The sequence below is a fragment of the Tribolium castaneum genome, chromosome 7, assembly GCF_031307605.1.
Source record: "Tribolium castaneum strain GA2 chromosome 7, icTriCast1.1, whole genome shotgun sequence".
NCBI classification, from domain to species: Eukaryota; Metazoa; Arthropoda; class Insecta; order Coleoptera; family Tenebrionidae; genus Tribolium; species Tribolium castaneum.
The window spans coordinates 401,357-420,001 of NC_087400.1; the positions used below are offsets into that span (position 1 = coordinate 401,357).

The window sequence follows — 18,645 nt, forward strand, 5'->3', positions numbered from 1 at the left end:
TAAAGTTGCAGGTTTTGTTTTATACAGAGAGTTGTTGGGGGGCATAAATTATGAATCGTTTTTTGACGAATTGAACCTTGAGGACAGTTTCCAGACTCGCTTTGTGATAATGGAGCTGTGCTTGTGGATGTACGCAGCTCGGGCGAGTGCTGAGGGGCACAAGGGGGCTGTCTTGAGGGAGCAAATGGTGGAAGTGTTAAAAAGCGACGTGTCTCAACGACTTGTCGTCTTAAAATCGGAAAATCCCGATTTTGCGAATGTAGATGTGGATGAGTTGTTTAAGGGGGTACGTCAGACTTTGCTAGACTATGATGAAGCCCTACATGGTGATGATGCGGTCCTGGCGGGTATTTTGTGGACGAAGTTTTACCACACGCGAGAGATCAGTGACAATTATTTGCGTACTTTGTTGAAACTGGTGAAGAAAATTAAGTTGTATGTTAAGGGCAAGCCAGAGCCCTTTAACACTTTCACACTGCAACCGAAGTATATTGTGATGTTGGTTCGTTGGTTGTTAATACTGCTGTTTTTTTGAGAGTGGAATAAAGCACTAGGACTGGTTAATTGTTTGATATTCCTCTTTATTAACTCACTGTTACAGAATTAAATTTAAACAATCTCAACACTTAAACTAATCGGTAAAAATGCTTGAAACAAACAGCAGTGTCCCCATGCCAAACATCCACTGCGTCGTCTATAAAAGAGCTAAGCTAAATGCACGTTTCATTTTTTCAAAATGAAATCAAAATGGTAAGAAAATTAAATACTTTTATTTATTTCTACAAAAAAGCTCCTAACGAAATACTGGAAAATGCGCAATTTGGAATAAACGAACGGAGAATCGAGTCGCTAAACCTACAATTTACGATACAATTGTATTGCCGATAAACGAGACTTGAACGTATCACAAACATTAGGAAAAAAATGTTTTCTGATAATAAAAAATATATAACTCTAAGGGAGGTACATAACAATGACACAATTTATGCATCCAAGTACGGAAAAATAGACTTTCTTTTCTTCCTTAAAGCGAATTGTACCTTCTGCCCTTAAGCCGCGAGACCAAATTACATATTTTCAGTGCCGGTCCTAGCTTCAGACCCATGTACTTCATCATCATGTCCGAATTGAGAAGCAGCAGCGCCTTTCCGTCGATTTCCTGCAACAATTCCCAATTAACTAACGACTGTCAATCATTCTACAGAACGCTTAACATTCGAAATTCTCTTATTTTTCTAAAATCAAGATATACAGCTAAAGAATCTTTGAGAAGCACAAACAAAAAATAAATTAAATAATTAAATTCGTACAAATAAAACGTCCCCGTCCCCGATAGTTCCGTTAATGTCGCCAGAGGCGCACTTGTTCCATTACCGTCTGTTTTCAGTGCAATAAATTTATAAAAATTGTTGTAATTAAATAACGGTTAGCACAAACCGAATAAAAAAATACAGGCAGATAGAGCATCAAATTCTCAATAATCGGAGATAAAAATAGTGCAAAAATTATATCTTGAACTATATTTAAAAAAATTTCAAAGTTTTACCAATTTGCACTCTGTCCCATATTTTTCAAAACGCTGCGAATACGGTTACAGATACAAGAAAAATGTTTATAGGAAAGTTGTAGAGAATTAAATTTCCTTTAAAAAAGTCCGCGAGACCATATCCCTATCTTCAACCATTTAGGCCCCAAAGTCATTCAAAGACGCTCAACTGTCGGATTTCCTTCATTTTGCCGGTGGTCAAGTATCGGAAACTTAATTTACACCTAAACCGTTGGAGATAGACATATCGCGTCGCGGACTTTTTTGTAGCAAATTTAATTCTCTACAACCTCGTCTCTTTCATTATTTTGTATCTTCAACCGTATTCCCTGCGTTTGCAAAAAAATGCAATAATTCTAAGCGACAATTTTTTGGACACCGTCGCCTATTTATCAAAACGCTGCGAATACGGTTCAAGATACAAAAAATTGTAAGGTACGACGTTGTAGAGAATTAAATTTGCTACAAAAAAGTCCGCGACACCATATTTCCAACTCCAACGGTTTGGCTATAAATTCACTTCACAATACTTAACCACCGAAAAATTTAAGCAAATCCGTCGCTTGAGCGTCTTTGGGGCCTAAACCGTTCAAGATAAAGATACGGTCTCGCTGACTTTTTTACAGGAAATTTAATTCTCTACAACTTTCTTTTAAACATTTTTCTTGTATCTTTAACCGTATTCGCAGCGTTTTGAAAAATACGGGCCGAAGCGTAAATTTTAAATCTTAAATAATTTTTTTCTCATGTTTCTCATGAAAATTTTAGTTCTCAGTTTTTTCCAGTCTGTTGAGAATGCAAAGCTCAACATTTCCGCATTTTTTTCCAAGTAATTATGAAACAATTTGACAACCAACGTACATGTTTGCGGAACAAGTCGGCGTGGACTCCTAGACACGAATCCGCCGACTCGATAAACTGTATCACTTCTTCAATCCCCCACTCCTGTGTGGGGATTTTATTGAGACTAGCGAGTGGCGATTCGGAGGCCGAAGTATCGCCGGGGGTTGTCGAAGTGGCTGCTTCTTGCTCTGGGGGCGGTTTGCGTTTCGGTGGTGACGGTTTAACATCACACGAGGAACATTCTTTCTTCATACCGTCTAATGCTACAAAAAAAAATCGATTTTTGTTCTTGTTGTAAGTTAGTATATTACAGAAAAGGTTATGGCAACACCCCAATGCCGACGCCAGCGCTGTGAAGACGTTTTCCAAGTCGGTAGCTTTCGATAATTGGGGTAATTTTATGGTGTAGGTGGTGCTTTGGTGGGTGATGACCATTTCTTCGCCTCGTAACGCCCCCAGTCGGGCTAGAATCGTCTCAGATTTGTGTGAAGCGACTAAAATTTTGCCGATGAGGCTCTTGGCTAGGGCTTTTGGTGTCGTTTCTTCGATTGTCAGCGGCAGCTGGGTGGCGTCGATCAGGGGGCCCCCCATGCAGCTTTTCCGCACCTAGAGACCACCAATAAATTCACAAAAATTCATTTTTTCCCCATTTTACCTGAATGGTGATTGGGGGCGGCGGGGGCGCCGAAGTGTCCGCTTCGGGCGACTCCGCCACCGTGGACGAAATCGGCGGTATGGGGGCTGTCAAAGCCGGCTTAAACTTATATCTGGCATGTCCGGTGCTGTTTTTCTGTCCCGGGGGCTGCATCGGATGCCCCGATTTGGCGCACCATCCGACCGGAAAAATGTCTCTGCTGTCGTAACGGCACCAATAGTCGAAAGCACCTCTCCAGCCGTCGAACGTAACATGAATCTGTTCGTTTTTTACTGCACCGACTGTAGCACAACATATCAATTGGGGGTTTTTCTTATCAACAGCTTCGAGTTTTTGCCCAACTTGGAATAGGTTGCATTTGGGACTTGGGGGCTCTTTTTGGAATATGTTGGCGGGGGCCATTAGGGCACCGTTGAGCGTTTTCGTGAGGAACATCGGCCACGAACTCGCGTTCATGCGAAAACCTGAAATTTTTTTGTCCTCATACAGTTTTTGCAAGAGACAAGAGACTTGAAATTGAGAAACTTATTAATTATTACATATTTGTATAATTTATCACATTGTTTTCACTGAGAAAGCAAAAATTGAAATCCTCATGTCAAAGTGTTTAAATTTGTTTGTTTGTTTTTTTCTGAAGTGAAAAAAGGTAAACTTTCTTGTATTTTAACAGTGTTGCGTTCCTTATAGTATCACTTATTCATTAGATAACAGCTACAAGGCTTAGAACAGTCATTAGTATTCTCTATTATTTACTTCTCTCTAATTAAAGTTTGTTCGACAAGTGATTAAAAGCACTCCCTTTACTTGATTTATTATTCATTTGTTTTACACTTCAATCAATATCCCACCGAACAAAACAACAGTTTTTATCGCTTTAAATACTTCCACGAAACGTACGATATATTTATTCAAATTTGAGACACTTTACTAGGAATTAATTATTAAAACAATGTTCACAAATCAATAACTAGTTTAATTTAAAATACGATGTACAAATAAAACGTCCCCATTAATGTCGCCAGAAGCGCACTTGTTCCATTACCGTCTGTTTTCAGAGCAATAAATTTATAAAAATTGTAATTAAATAACGGTTAGCACAAGGCAAATAAAAAATACAGGCAGATAGAGAATCAAATTCTTAATAATATGAGATAAAAATAGTGAAAAAATTATATCTTAAACTATATTTTAAAAAATTTCAAAGTTTTACCGATTTGCACACTGCCCCATATTTTTCAAAACGCTGCGAATACGGTTACAGATACAAGAAAAATGTTCAGAGGAAAGTTGTAGAGAATTAAATTTCCTTTAAAAAAGTCCCCAAGACCATATGTCTACCTCCAACCATTTAGGCCCCAAAGTCATTCAAAGGCGCTCAAGTGTCGGATTTCCGTCATTTTGCCGATGGTCAAGTATTGGAAAATTTATTTATAACTAAACCGTTGGAGATAGACATATCGTGTCGCGGACTTTTTTGTAGAAAATTTAATTCTCTACAACCTCGTGTCTTTCAATTTTTTGTATCTTCAACCGTATTCGCTGCGTTTGCAAAAAGAACGCAATAATTCTAAGTGATAATTTTTGGGCACCGTCGCCTATTTATCAAAACGCTGCGAAAACTTTTAAAGATACAAAAAAGTGAAAGGTACGACGTTGTAGAGAATTAAATTTGCTACAAAAAAGTCCGCGACACCATATTTCTATCTTCAACGGTTTGGGTATAAATCCACTTCCCAATACTCAACCACCGAAAAATTTAAGGAAATCTGTCGCTTGAACGTTTTTAGGGCCTAAACTATTGAAGATAAAGATACGGTTTCGCTGACTTTTTTAAAGGAAATTTAATTCTCTACAACTTTCTTCTGAACATTTTTCTTGTATCTTTAACCGTATTCGCAGCGTTTTGAAAAATACGAGTCGAAGTGCAAATTTTTAATTTTAAATAATTTTTTTCTCATGTTTCTCATGAAAATTTTAGTCGTCAGTTTTTCTCAGTCTGTTAAGAATGCAAAGTTCAATATTTCTGTATTTTTTTTCCAAGTAATTAGTCAACTGGTTGAATTTAAATTAATTTAAAACGATTTGACACAACGCTGAAAGCGCCCTCATTTTTACACTGCGGTACTACATCTTTGGGTGCGATTTTGTATCTCGTTTCGTCTCCTAACTTATAGTTCTAAGTAGAATTATTACCACATAATTTTATTAATAAGCAAATAAACTGCAAATTTATAAATAACAAAAAATAAATTGTCTCTAAAACATTATTTCAGACTCAAAACATTGTATTTTGGTTTTGTTAATTTTTTCCTTACCCAATGGGGGCTGTAGCATCCCCCCTGACTTCTCACAATGCCCCACGGGATTAATCTCCTTCGAGTCAACCAGTCTCCAAAAATCATTCTTATTATCACTCCCATCCAGCCTCAACCTGAGCCTGGATCCCAGGACCGTGATCACCGTGGCAATGCACGTGGAGGTGACATTCCTGGGATCCAACGCCTCCAACTTCATCGACACTTTGAACTCGTTATGTGGCGGCGTCACCGCCTGCTTGAAGCAGCTCGCGGGCGCCGCCACCGAGTTCGTCTCTTTGAGATACTCGTCCCAGTCGAACGGCTGATACGTCTCGTACTGGAAGGGGCCCGGCGAGGCCTCGAGCGGCGTCGTGGGGGCGACCGCAGCCACCCGATTCTGCAACTCGGCCTTCTTCTGGTACTTGTTCATGCAGTACGTCGAGCAGAAGTCCTTCGAGGGGCTGTTGGCGCCCCGGACCACGTTGTCGCACTGGAGGCAGGCCCCCTTGATGTAGGCCTTGCGGAACTCGGCGAGACATGTCTCCGAGCAGAACTCCTTCTTGCCGTTGGTGGTCGGCAGCACGTACTTGAGGGGCAGCTTGCTCTCGTTGCACCACGTGCACGAGATGATCTTCTTGGGGGGCCGGCCGGGGCCCCGCACCTTGCCCGGCGTCGGGTTGGGGTTACTCGACATCGCACGATTTCAAAAACATCAGTTTACCTCCAAAATCAGGCGGGCGCTGGGGGCATGGCGGGGGAGAACTGTCGCACGGGCTACGGCACCGATTACATCGGAAAGACCACTGGGGGCGCCTGCAGTGGGGTAGTGACGCAAAACCGGGATTAAACGGAAAAATACATCACAATGTCAACGACGTCGAAATGTCAACAACGCGTTATGTTTGTGTATATTACACCAACATGGAAACCCAAAATCACTAGACTGTGTTCTAGGGGATTTTCGCTACAACGCACAATTTTTCCCTTTTTTTTTTATAAAAAAAGTTTATTGAAATAGTCATTAAATAAAAAATACACGTAAAACTAGCCTTAGAACTAGACAATTTAACCATTTATACACAATAATCATCAACAAGATTGCACCGACGCGTTATCCAAGCTTTTGCTTTTTGACTTTATTATTTACATTGTTATTGTCAGTTGTTCTCTTTGCTGCTCGTTTGAGTTTCTTTTCGTCGGTGGTTTTTTTCAAGCCCTTCATTTTGCGGGTTTGGATTTTGTTGATTTCTTGTTTACCGACGTGGATGCGTCCGTGGGTTGTGCCCAAGCCGTCAACACTAATGTTCTTCTTTTTGCTCACTTTGAGTTCTTTAGGTTTGCGCAAGGCTTCTTTCATTAGGTCTTCGCTGGGGAGTTTGCTTCGGCGAAGGCTGAGGTCTATTCTGGGACCTGCAAAAAATATTTGATAATTTCTAAAATTCAAAAAAAAAGAAAACACTCAAAAAATTTATAAAGAAAAAAAATCGTCAAGTTTATTTCTTTATATTTCTTTCAATATGTTCACTTGGAGATTTTGCCAGAAAAAAATACGATGTTTAATGTTTATTAGGGAGATTATTTATTGTACAATTACAAATAAAAAAATTGTAAAATTGTCATTTTTTTGGTGCAAAACTGTATGTATTAAATTTAACTGTATTATTAAATCAAAATAAAAACTTTAACCACAGCTTTGACGAGAATTGAGGTTTTTTGGCTCAACAAAATTAGAAAATTCAATATATTTTTTTAATATGTGTTTAAAATAATAAGATATACAAAAAAAATTGACCGATACTGAGATGTGACTGATTGTGAATTTTTTTATCTGAAAACGTTCAAAGCTTAAATAAAATATTTCTAGCAATCCTAAAAAATCTCGTAAAAAACGACGTACAAATAAAACGTCCCCGTCCTCGATAGTTCGATTAATGCCGCCAGAGGCGCAGTTGTTCTATTACCGTCTGTTTTCAGAGCAATAAATTTATAAAAATTGTAATTAAATAACGGTTAGCACAAGGCAAATAAAAAATACAGGCAGATAGAGAATCAAATTCTTAATAATATGAGATAAAAATAGTGAAAAAATTATATCTTAAACTATATTTTAAAAAATTTCAAAGTTTTACCGATTTGCACTCTGCCCCATATTTTTCAAAACGCTGCGAATACGGTTACAGATACAAGAAAAATGTTCAGAGGAAAGTTGTAGAGAATTAAATTTCCTTTAAAAAAGTCCCCAAGACCATATCTCTATCTCCAACCATTTAGGCCCCAAAGTCATTCAAAGGCGCTCAAGTGTCGGATTTCCGTCATTTTGCCGATGGTCAAGTATTGGAAAATTTATTTATAACTAAACCGTTGGAGATAGACATATCGTGTCGCGGACTTTTTTGTAGAAAATTTAATTCTCTACAACATCGTGTCTTTCAATTTTTTGCATCTTCAACCGTATTCGCTGCGTTTGCAAAAAAAACGCAATAATTCTAAGCGATAATTTTTTGGACACCGTCGCCTATTTATCAAAACGCTGCGAATACGGTTGAAGATACAAAAAATTGTAAAAAACGACGTTGTAGAGAATTAAATTTGCTACAAAAAAGTCCGCGACACCATATTTTTATCTTCAACGGTTTGGGTATAAATCCACTTCCCAAAACTTAACCACCGAAAAATTTAAGGAAATCTGTCGCTTGAGTGTCTTTAGGGCCTAAACCGTTGAAGATAAAGATACGGTCTCGCTGACTTTTTTAAAGCAAATTTAATTCTCTACAACTTTCTTCTGAACATTTTTCTTGTATCTTTAACCGTATTCGCAGCGTTTTGAAAAATACGAGTCGAAGTGCAAATTTTTAATTTTAAATAATTTTTTTCTCATGTTTCTCATGAAAATTTTAGTCGTCAGTTTTTCTCAGTGTGTTGAGAATGCAAAGCTCAACATTTCTGTATTTTTTTCCAAGTAATTAGTCAACTGGTTGAATTTAAATTAATTTAAAACGATTTGACACACGATTTGAGGCGCCCTCATTTTTCCACTGCCGTACTACATCTTTGGGTGCGATTTTTTATCTCGTTTCGTCTCCTAACTTATAGTCCTTCGTAGTTTTGTAATTGTTTAGAAAAACAAGCAACTTGACTTATTTTCACGAAGCTCACCCATTTCTTCAAGTTCCACCCGCGGCACCCGACACCCCGACTTCTTCATCATAACTTTGTACGACCTAATCAAAATCTTCCCTTCTGGCGTAGCAGTAAAGCTAATAGTGTGCTCCAACCCTTGCAACCTGACTGAATTAACCTCCTCCCTGTGAAACATATCAATGAACAAACTCTTGAGATGTTTCAACACTTCAGTCTCTTCCCACGCCGGCCCGTTGAACACGAGACAGGGCTTCGTCCCGAGCGCTATTTTCGAGCAGGCAAAGTCTTTCATGAACTCAGCAGCCTCCACATGCAGCTCCACCATATCCAGCAGACTATAATTAAACATCCTACCAATGACTAGATTGTCCGGCCTTTTTTTACTATGTGAACTCATAACGAACAGAGACGACTCATATTTCTTACAGAACGCCTCCACAGGAGTGGCATTTTCAAAAATCGTTATATCATTTTTCTTGTTGAGCATTTGCGCCTCCGGCTTCTTCAAATCGTACAGATCTTTCGCCAAACGGCGCAGTTTCTCCGACGAGCGCCTGCCCTGGAAAAAGAGCGCCTTCTTGGGGCCCTCAACCACTTGCGGCTCTTTCTTCAGGAGCACCTTTTTGCCTTTACGTGTGGTCGCCTTACTGCAAATTGGGGCCCGCGTGAGCGGAAATCGGGGCAAAGGGGGCTTCTACTTACACCACACGCTGGATTACAACCATTTTCACTAGTTTTTGCGCTTATTTTCACGGTTTTTTCAGTGTAAACTTGTCCACACGTGTTGGAATGAAAACTAACCCTGCTCCAACCGTACCAACCTCACGGGGCAAAACCAACGTTTTTGACGAATTTTGCAACAAAACGGCCAAATATTCACATGAAACTGCGCCAAACGATAGAAACCAAACCGGAAAATAAAGCGGATTTAATTCGGTTTTAAAGTGGGGCCTAAAACGCTATTTATTTTAAAATTTGCAACCGCGAAGTTTAGGTTGGTGTGTCTGGGGTTAAAGGCGCCAAAGTTTAATCGTTAAAAACTTAAGCCGTTCCGTAAATAATTACAGTTTTTTGCAACTGGTTTTATCTTTAGCCTCAGATTTATTACCTAATTAAGGGATTTTTGAAAAATAAATAACTGTACCTAACAAAGAATTGTTTTAAAATCCATTACTAATGGCTATTTAAAATAGATAAACGTGCTGTGACATTGAGTTTAATAAAACTTGGCAATTTTGGATCTTTTGTGTTACAATGGACGAGAGCAAAGAGTTAGAAAATACACAGGAAATTGATCAATTTATTGAAGGTAATAAAAAAATCACTCATAAATATGTTTAACGTAACATTTTTTACCAAAAACTTTAGAGTTTTGTTTCTGAAATCGTCCGTAAAATAGTACTTTTCAGTAATCGTCAATTGTCATTGAAATCTCAGAAATGTTTCATCAAATGTGAACATGCGTAATGTTGATTGCCTAACGTTTCAAAAAACCAAAAAAAAATTAATTAAATTCAAGCAGTGCACTAATTACTTGGAAAAAAATGCAGAAATGTTAAGCTTTGCATTCTCAACAGACTTAGAAAAACTGACGACTAAAATTTTCATGAGAAATATGAGAAAAAAATTATTTTGAATTTAAAATTTGTGCTTCGTCCCGTATTTTTCAAAACGCTGCGAATACGGTTAAAGATACAAGAAAAATGTTCAAAAGAAAGTTGTAGAGAATTAAATTTCCATTAAAAAAGTCAGCAAGACAATATCTTTATCTTTAACGGTTTAGGTTTTGAAGACGTTCAAAGATGCTCAAGCGACGGATTTCCGCCATTTTGTCGGTGGTCAAGTATGGGAAAGTGAATTTATACCCAAACCGTTGAAGACAGAAATATGGTGTCGCGGACTTTTTTGTAGCAAATTTAATTCTCTACAACGTCGTACCTTTAATTTTTTTGTATCTTGAACCGTATTCGCAGCGTTTTGATAAATAAGCGACGGTGCCCAAAAAAATTATCGCTTAGAATTAGTGCGTTCTTTTTGCAAACGCAGCGAATACGGTTGAAGATACAAAAAAATGAAAGGCGCGAGGTTGTAGAGAATTAAATTTTCTACAAAAAAGTCCGCGACACCATATTTCTATCTTCAACGGTTTGGCTATAAATTAATTTTCCAATACTTGACCACCGGCAAAATGGAGGAAATCCATCGCTTGAGCGTCTTTGAATGGCTTTGGGGCCTAAATGGTTAAAGATAGAGATATGGTCTTGCGGACTTTTTTAAAGGAAATTTAATTCTCTACAACTTTCCTCTGAACACTTTTCTTCTATCTGTAACCGTATTCGCAGCGTTTTGAAAAATATGAGGCAGAGTGCAAATTGGTAAAACTTTGAAATTTTTTTAAACATAGTTTAAGATATAATTTTTGCACTATTTTTATCTCCGATTATTGAGAATTTAATGCTCTATCTGCCTGTATTTTTTTTATTCGCCTTGTGTTAACCGTTATTTAATTACAACTATTTTTATAAAATTATTGCTCTGAAAACTTGGTAATGGAACAAGTGCGCCTCTAGCGACATTAACTGAACTATCGAGGACGGGGACGTTTTATTTGTACGTCCTTTCATATCCTTAGATATCCGTGTTTAAAATTATTTAAAAAAAAAGGACTAACTGTGTTGGTTGTACATTTCTTACGCTGCCTCTCTAGTAATTTTTTCTGGTTTTAAAAATTTAATTTAATAAGTAGAGGCATTTCTTTTATGAATTTATAACTCGCCTTTTCAATGTCACCCATCTCGACATCTCCGCTGCTGATTTATTGATACGGGAAAGGAAATATTTACATGAATATTCGAGTTACAACAAACATCAAACAGTTTATTTTCGCTGGAAGCAGCTAGTAACAAACGTACCAAGAAAAAATAAAATAACAATGGAAATACTACAAATTTCAAACCATCAGAACACACTCATAAATTTCCCCTTTATCATTCTTTAAATGGAAACTGTTGAGTTTTCCATGTTCGCAAGTTATATAAGCGACCGCAAATCGCTCATTTCAATGAAATTCGGCAAAAGCTAAGTGGGCCGTAATTCTTCCATTTTAACCACGTGTCTAAATAAAGTAATAGCTTATTTTATTCGCAATTACTCTTCCGTCTGCGGCCTCGTCTTACGTCACAGCACAACAAAGAATAGGTGATACTTGTAAAATCAGATCAGTATCTTTGTGAGCTTTTTGGTGGCGGAAGATGTCCCTTGTGCGCCTTGAATAGACACAATTGCCTTCCTTCCAACAGTAAGTAACAAGCAAGTCGCTTGCGAGACACAGTTTTTCCAAAATTGCAGTGAAAGACGACTCCAACGAGGACATAATCCAGCGCAGCATCGGCTCCCTCGGCCGTTGGCACATTTTCATGTGTGTTATCATCTCCTTCGTCAAACTCCCAGTAGCCTGGCTCCAGCTCAGTATTGTTTTTATTGCTCCTCCAGTCTCATTTACTTGCACTGATAACCGAACGGCGCAATGTGGCGCTAATTGCACCGGACACAATTTCGATCGGTAAGTGCACCACAGCAAAGGGGCGCAGTTTTTGATTTCTCTGTTGAACTAAGTCTTCCTCTGGATAAAAAAATTCATAACTCGAAAACTAAAAGTCGTAGAGCAATGCGGTTTGTTCCATTGAATTCAGCGGCTCATTTTCTGTATTATACCAACTTTTCATGAGATTTAAAAATTTGTTATTTTTTGCTAAAATTTCCTGAGAAATAAAACTTACCTTCAAGGAGGTGAAAAAAAAAATTTTTTTTAACTCACTCCAGTAAATTTTTATGGACTTCTACATGTCTTAACAACCCACAAAAGTTGTTAAAAGTCCACAAAAAGTCCATATGTTCGATTTTTTGATGTTTCATTTTTTCAATTTTCGTCGCAGTTTTTGTCGATTTTGGGTACCCGGAACATTTCTCGAGCAATAGCTCCGAAACTATTAGAGATAACCCCATAAAGTGTATTATCGTTGGAAAGCTATTTAAATTATCTATTTTTTTCAAAAAAAAATATTGTTCTCCGATTAATAGTTTTCGAGCAAATTGCTGATAAATGCAAAAGTTGGTAAAATTTTAAAAAATTCATAACTAAAAAACTATTGGGAATTTGGCAATTTTCTCGATGCCAATCGATTCCCCGGATCATTTTGCATAGGATTGGATCAAAATAGTTCCACTTTTTCGAATAGTTTAGCCAAAAATGAGAAAATAAAAAAAATTAAAAAAAAGTTAACACCCCCCCCTTAAAATCGGTCAATTTTTAAAGTGTCTCTAAATCAAATAAAACCGATTCTATCCTATAGATTTTGATGTGCTCTTTCCAATCTAAAAAAGCATTTTCTCCTAGCTCTTTTAGTTTGGCCGTAATCGGCGTTTGAAAATTGAAAATTTTTTTGCGAGATATCGCCTTGAGTCCTATGCCATTTTGTAGAGTTTTTTATTCCGGTTGTCCTCCATTTTTCCGTTTCTCGATAACTCTAATAGTTTCGCCGTAATTGGCGGTTGAAAATTGAAAAAAAGTGAAAATGGAAACCTTTTTTTGCGTTTTTCTCGGAAACTGTAAGACTTAGAGCAACGAACAAAAAAACATCTGATAGCGCTTAATTTTATCTATTTTTTCGACCAAACCCGGAGCCGCTCCGGGCAACGGTTCCGGCTACAGAGGCGATTAAAGTTTTTCACTAAAAAAATTCATAAAAAAAAAACTAAAAGTCGTAGAGCAATGCGGTTTGTTCGGTTGAATTCTACGGCTCATTTTACATAATATATCAATTTTTCACAAGAATAAAAAATTTAAAAATTTTTGCCTAAATTTAGGGTAGCCATGGTGAAAAATTTTATTCATTAAAAAAATTCATAACTCGAAAACTAAAAGTCGTAGAGCAATGCGGTTTGTTCCATTGGATTCAGCGGCTCATTTTCTGTATTATACCAACTTTTCACGAAATTTAAAATTTTCAATTTTTTTGCTAAAATTTCCTGAGTAATACACTTACTTACCTTCAAAGAGATGAAAAAAAAAATTTTTTAAACTCACTCCAGTAAATTTTTATGGACTTCTACATGTCTTAACAACCCACAAATGTTGTTAAAAGTCCACAAAAAGTCCACATGTTTGATTTTTTGATGTTTGATTTTTTCAATTTTCGTCGCAGTTTTTGTCGATTTTGTGTACCCGGAACATTTGTCGAGCAATAGCTCCGGAACTATCAGAGATAACCCCATGAAGTGTATTATCGTTGGAAAGCTCTTTGAATTATCTATCTTTTTCAAAAAAAATTATTGTTCTCCGACTAATAGTTTTCGAGCAAATTGGAGACAATTGCAAAAATTGGGAAAATTTTTAAAAATTCATAACTAAAAAACTATTGGGAATTTGGCAATTTTCTCGATGCCAATCGATTCCCCGGATCATTTTGCATTGGATTGGATCAAAATAGTTCCACTTTTTCGAATAGTTTAGCCAGAAATGAGAAAATTAAAAAAATTAAAAAAAGTTAACACCCCCCCTTAAAATCGGTCAATTTTTAAAGTGTCTCTAAATCAAATAAAACCGATTCTATCTTATAGATTTTGATGTGCTCTTTCCGATCTAAAAAAGCGTTTTCTCCTAACTCTTTTAGTTTGGCCGTAATCGGCGTTTGAAAATTAAAAAATTTTTTGCGAAATATCGCCTTGAGTCCTATGCCATTTTGTAGAGTTTTTTATTCCGGTTGTCCTCCATTTTTCCGTTTCTCGATAACTCTAATAGTTTCGCCGTAATTAGCGGTTGAAAATTGAAAAAAAGTGAAAATGGAAACCTTTTTTTGCGTTTTTCTCAAAAACTGTAAGACTTAGAGCAACAAACAAAAAACCATCTGATAGCGCTTAATTTTATCTATTTCTTCGACCAAACCAGGAGCCGCTCCGGGCAACGGTTCCGGCTACAGAGGCGATCCAAGTTTTTCACTAAAAAAATTCATAAAAAAAAAACTAAAAGTCGTAGAGCAATGCGGTTTGTTCGATTAAATTCTACGGCTCATTTTACATAATATATCAATTTTTCGAAATTCCAGGTCCGTATTCACTGAAACCATCATCACCGAATGGGACCTGGTCTGCAACCGTGCTTACCTCGCCAACCTGGCCCAAACTTTAACCATGCTAGGCATCCTCTTCGGAAACATGCTTTTCGGGTACTTATCCGACCGCCTCGGTCGCCGCAGCCCCCTCATCTGTGCCGTCTTTCTCCAAGTGTTGTGCGGCATGGGGGCTGCCGTCTCCCCTTGGTTCCCCCTCTTCCTCGTTCTGCGCTTCATTGCAGCCCTAGCCACTGGGGGCACCATGGTGATGAGTTTTGTCCTAGTCATGGAGATAGTCGGCATGAAATGGCGCACAACGCTTGGGATCTTGTACCAAATCCCCTTCAATATGGGATTATTGACCTTGCCGTTGTTCGCCTACTTCCTGCGGGATTGGCACCACTTCCACATAGCCATCTGCGTCCCCGGGATCCTCCTGCTGTCCTACTACTGGCTGCTGCCCGAGTCCCCAAGATGGCTGCTCGCAGTGGGGCGCAAAAGCGACGCCATCGAAGTGCTGCAATTGGCCGCGAGACGCAACAAGCGCCCCACAGCCCCCATCCCGGCCAACGTGGACACCTACATGGAGCGGCGCCAGCTCCAAGGGGGCGCCCACAGCGGGGACATCCTGGACCTGGTCCGCACCCCCACCATGCGCACGTACACCGCCTGCATCGGGTACAACTGGTTCGCCTGCGGGCTGTGCTTCTTCGGGGGGGCGCAGTACATCGGCCAGCTGGGGGGCAACATCTTCGTCAACATCGCGTTGTCGGCAGTTATGCAAATCCCAAGCACGTTTTTCTCGCTGTGGGCGGTGTCGGCATGGGGGCGCAAGTACACGCTTGTCTTCTCCAACGTCCTGTCGGGGCTGTCGTGTCTTTTGATCGGAGGCATTCCGCCTGAGCCCACTTGGGTCAGGACGGTGCTCAGTTCGGTTGATATGTTTGCATTGGCGATTTCCTTCCCAACGGTCTATTTGTACTCGGGGGAGCTGTTCCCCACTGTTGTCAGGAATGCGGGGGTTGGGACGAGTTCGATGTTTGCAAGAGTGGGCTCGATGGCGGCGCCCTTTGTTGCGGGGCTGGTCTTGGTGAGGGAGTGGCTGCCGCCGCTTGTTTTCGGGCTGGCACCGCTGATTGGGGCCCTGTTGTGTTTCAAGTTGCCGGAGACTGTGGGCTGCAAGCTGCCGGATACGGTGGAGGAGGCGGAGGCTTTGGGGAGGAAAAAGGTGGTTGAGTAGGAAAGTGGAAATAAAGGGTTTTCAGTACATTTTTGGTTTTATTTTTCAGATTTAAATTTTCAGTCTTTCATTTTTTTTTGTTTAAAAATATAAATTTTGACACAAAAATTAATTTTTTTAAATATTTTGCCTAAAATTATGGTAGCCATTTTATAGTGGAAAATTGTATTCACCAAAAAAAAATTCATAACTCAAAAACTAAAAGTCGTAGAGCAATGCGGTTTGTTCCATTCAATTCAGCGGCTCATTTTCTGTATTATACCAACTTTTTACAAGATTTAAAATTTTCAATTTTTTTGCTAAAATTTCCTGAGTTACTTACCTTCAAAGAGATGAAAAAAAAAAATTTTTAAACTCACTCCAGTAAATTTTTATGGACTTCTACATGTCTTAACAACCCACAAAAGTTGTTAAAAGTCCACAAAAAGTCCATATATTCGATTTTTTTATGTTTGATTTTTTCAATTTTCGTCGCAATTTTTGTCGATTTTGGGTACCCGGAACTTTTGTCAAGCAATAGCTCCGGAACTATCAGAGATAACCCCATGAAGTGTATTATCGTTGGAAAGCTCTTTAAATTATCTATCTTTTTCAAAAAAAATTATTGTTCTCCGACTAATAGTTTTCGAGCAAATTGGAGACAAATGCAAAATTTGGTAAAATATTAAAAAATTCATAACTAAAAAACTATTGGGAATTTGGCAATTTTCTCGATGCCAATGGATTCCCCGGATCATTTTGCATAGAAGTGGATCAAAATAGTTCCACTTTTTCGAATAGTTTAGCCGTAATTGTGAAAATAAAAAATAATAAAAAAAGTTAAGGGATATTGATATTGAGTAAAGGGTTTTTGGTACATTTTTAAATTTATTTCAAATTTAAATTTGCAACGACTTTATTAAAATTATTCTTCTGTTTAAAAATACAAATTCTGACCTTAATAAATTAACGATCATTCAAAGTTCGAAGCTGAAATTTGCGCTTTCATGAGACACTTTTATTACAGTTTTGTTCTTTTCCTTGTAAATAATTGAACAAGCAAGTAAGAAAACTCCATTGATGATTTTTTAACGAGCTTTATTCCTTATATAAATGCAAAACCAGTCAAAACCATGTCAACTAGACATGATGGACGAGACTTACCTGCAATTTTTCGTCAAATCCTTCACTTATCTGAACATGTTGCCTGAAAAAACCACTTTTTGCACCACCATCCAACAATACTACGTCTCCGTAATCATCACAATCACCACTTTTCCGATTTTAGCAGATTTGGTGTCACAATTTTACGGTAAGCCGCCAAACTCCAATCAAAAAAAAAAAACTGTTGTAAAAATTTTTCAGAAGAAAGTATTTCGTTCACAAGTGTTAACGAAAATTTCGTCGCACTAAGTGCCCTCTTTGCTGTTATCTACGTCTCGGTTTGTTTCATCAACCGGAAGCACAAAATCAGGGCTTTGATAGCCGACTTGGCCCTTTTTGAAACTTTCAGCTCGAAAGCAGTCATCACTGAGACCGACAAATCGGTTAAATTTTACACGAAATTGTTTATAGTTTATGGGATTGTGGGCAACTTGTGTTATGGGCTATTGCCCATTCTGGGCTACAAAAAGTGCCACGAAAGCAAGTCCGTTCACATGACCAGATACGGGATTCCGTGCGGACTTGTGGTCCGGTTTCTGTTCCCGTTCAAGTTTGATTATTCGCCACTCGCTGAGCTGGTCGCCTTGTACGAAATCCTTGTCTGCATTTTGGGCACGAGTGTTGTCATTGTTGTCACAACACTCATCTGTGGGGTTTTAATACACATCACGGTGCAGTTGCAATGTCTCAGAAAAATTATTTTGGACTTGTCCCAAGTCAACGATTTGGAGATTTTGGAGCACAAGATGAAGTTCTGTGTCAAATATCACACCGCCATTTTGGAGTTAAGTACGATTTATTTTTACTCTATTAAGGCACTCCGCGCTGCGCTCGTCGTGCTCTAAATCCATCCATATTATTTTAGTTATGGTATTCGAACCGATTTGGCGTTCAACCAAATGATGCTTTTGCACATCACTTGGACCGGATTTATTATAAGCGTTTTGGGATTTGAAATTTCCACGACTGATGATTACGTGGAAGCTTTTCGGTTTTTTATGCATTTGTTGGGGTGGCTGGGGATGCTTTTTGTCGTGTGTTACTACGGGCAAAAAATTTTGGACGAGGTTAGATTTTTTTTTTTGAAATTTTGCTTTTAAAATTGTTGTTTCAGAGCTTGGCTATTGCCGATGCTGTTTATACGTTCTTGTGGTACAAAAAATCGGTCATAGTTCAGAGATATGTTTTACTGATTTTATTACGAAGCCAAAAACCACTCACTTTGAGGGCTTGTGGCGTCAAAGTCATGTCTTTGGCCACGTTTCTTGGCGTAAATATTGACATTAACTCAGTTTTTTTTTTGTAATTTATTTTTTCAGGTTTTGTACTCGGCTTATTCATATTTCACTCTACTTTTGAAATTAAAACCGTAATAAATGTGGATCAAGTCGGTTATGGACGTCTTGATAGAGTCACCCTGTATGTGTAAGCAGTCCGCTTGAATTATTGCACCTAGAAAAGTTTCAATATACGAAACTGTGGCCGAATTATTTATTTTCAGTTGACATATTAATTTGCATAGTGGGCTGCGTATTTGTGTCAAAAATCATTTAACAGAAATTTTATTGAATTATTTCCTCTATACTAAGGATATCTAAAACGAAACGTACAAATAAAACGTTCCCGTCCTCGATAGTTCCGTTATTGTCACCAGAGGCGCTGTTGTTCCA

The 18,645-nt window shown here is 38.3% G+C and overlaps 5 protein-coding genes across 8 annotated transcripts; 3 read left to right on the forward strand and 2 right to left on the reverse strand.

The window, feature by feature from the left end:
- The first annotated feature begins 109 nt into the window (after positions 1 to 109).
- LOC135266745 (ubiquinol-cytochrome c reductase complex assembly factor 1-like) lies at positions 110 to 607 on the forward strand. The gene is made up of 2 exons (XM_064357984.1): positions 110 to 502; positions 602 to 607. Exons 1-2 carry the CDS (start codon positions 110 to 112, stop codon positions 605 to 607), a joined length of 399 nt encoding a protein of 132 aa, XP_064214054.1.
- Scm (Sex comb on midleg) lies at positions 561 to 6,255 on the reverse strand. Its single transcript, XM_064358159.1, has 5 exons — positions 5,360 to 6,255; positions 3,045 to 3,508; positions 2,701 to 2,995; positions 2,408 to 2,652; positions 561 to 1,159 (listed from the first exon to the last, which is right to left on the reverse strand). The coding sequence occupies exons 1-5, from the start codon at positions 6,033 to 6,035 to the stop codon at positions 1,025 to 1,027; spliced, it is 1,815 nt and encodes a 604-aa protein (XP_064214229.1). The 5' UTR covers positions 6,036 to 6,255; the 3' UTR covers positions 561 to 1,024.
- A 63-nt stretch (positions 6,256 to 6,318) lies between these two features.
- Positions 6,319 to 9,339, reverse strand: Non3 (Novel nucleolar protein 3). The gene is made up of 3 exons (XM_961528.4): positions 9,185 to 9,339; positions 8,498 to 9,129; positions 6,319 to 6,751 (listed from the first exon to the last, which is right to left on the reverse strand). Exons 1-3 carry the CDS (start codon positions 9,205 to 9,207, stop codon positions 6,453 to 6,455), a joined length of 954 nt encoding a protein of 317 aa, XP_966621.2. The 5' UTR covers positions 9,208 to 9,339; the 3' UTR covers positions 6,319 to 6,452.
- A 293-nt stretch (positions 9,340 to 9,632) lies between these two features.
- On the forward strand, positions 9,633 to 15,859 carry LOC135266837 (organic cation transporter protein-like). Of its 4 annotated transcripts, XM_064358163.1 has the most exons (4): positions 9,690 to 9,791; positions 11,666 to 11,780; positions 11,831 to 12,044; positions 14,587 to 15,859. In XM_064358163.1, coding segments are annotated over exons 2-4 (1,461 nt in total). In that variant the 5' UTR covers positions 9,690 to 9,791; positions 11,666 to 11,779; the 3' UTR covers positions 15,833 to 15,859. The 4 variants fall into 4 exon arrangements, with proteins under 4 accessions (XP_064214230.1, XP_064214231.1, XP_064214233.1 ...); XM_064358160.1 differs by lacking the exon at positions 11,666 to 11,780 and having other exon boundaries at positions 9,633 to 9,791; XM_064358161.1 differs by lacking the exon at positions 11,666 to 11,780 and having other exon boundaries at positions 9,633 to 9,791; positions 11,837 to 12,044.
- Positions 15,860 to 16,947: 1,088 nt separating this feature from the next.
- Positions 16,948 to 18,606, forward strand: LOC655178 (olfactory receptor 20). Its single transcript, XM_961697.2, has 5 exons — positions 16,948 to 17,123; positions 17,177 to 17,759; positions 17,841 to 18,042; positions 18,090 to 18,245; positions 18,295 to 18,606. Exons 1-5 carry the CDS (start codon positions 16,958 to 16,960, stop codon positions 18,346 to 18,348), a joined length of 1,161 nt encoding a protein of 386 aa, XP_966790.1. The 5' UTR covers positions 16,948 to 16,957; the 3' UTR covers positions 18,349 to 18,606.
- Positions 18,607 to 18,645: the final 39 nt, after the last annotated feature.

Excerpts from the sequence above, each read along its gene's own strand:
- LOC135266745 (XM_064357984.1), top strand. The coding sequence starts at position 110 with ATGGAGCTGTGCTTGTGGATGTACGCAGCTCGGGCGAGTGCTGAGGGG.
- Scm (XM_064358159.1), bottom strand. The coding sequence starts at position 6,035 with ATGTCGAGTAACCCCAACCCGACGCCGGGCAAGGTGCGGGGCCCCGGC. Across the intron at positions 2,653-2,700 it reads GTGTTGCCATAACCTTTTCT|CATTAGACGGTATGAAGAAA; the intron begins GTAATATACTAA and ends TTTTTTTTGTAG. Across the intron at positions 1,160-2,407 it reads CCGACTTGTTCCGCAAACAT|GAAATCGACGGAAAGGCGCT; the intron begins GTACGTTGGTTG and ends GAATTGTTGCAG.
- Non3 (XM_961528.4), bottom strand. The coding sequence starts at position 9,207 with ATGGTTGTAATCCAGCGTGTGGT. Across the intron at positions 9,130-9,184 it reads GTTGTAATCCAGCGTGTGGT|TAAGGCGACCACACGTAAAG; the intron begins GTAAGTAGAAGC and ends CCCAATTTGCAG. Across the intron at positions 6,752-8,497 it reads GGTGGAACTTGAAGAAATGG|GTCCCAGAATAGACCTCAGC; the intron begins GTGAGCTTCGTG and ends TATTTTTTGCAG.
- LOC135266837 (XM_064358160.1), top strand. The coding sequence starts at position 9,737 with ATGGACGAGAGCAAAGAGTTAGAAAATACACAGGAAATTGATCAATTT. Across the intron at positions 9,792-11,830 it reads AATTGATCAATTTATTGAAG|TGAAAGACGACTCCAACGAG; the intron begins GTAATAAAAAAA and ends CCAAAATTGCAG. Across the intron at positions 12,045-14,586 it reads ACCGGACACAATTTCGATCG|GTCCGTATTCACTGAAACCA; the intron begins GTAAGTGCACCA and ends TCGAAATTCCAG.
- LOC655178 (XM_961697.2), top strand. The coding sequence starts at position 16,958 with ATGATGGACGAGACTTACCTGCAATTTTTCGTCAAATCCTTCACTTAT. Across the intron at positions 17,124-17,176 it reads TTTGGTGTCACAATTTTACG|AAGAAAGTATTTCGTTCACA; the intron begins GTAAGCCGCCAA and ends AAAATTTTTCAG. Across the intron at positions 17,760-17,840 it reads TATCACACCGCCATTTTGGA|TTATGGTATTCGAACCGATT; the intron begins GTTAAGTACGAT and ends ATATTATTTTAG.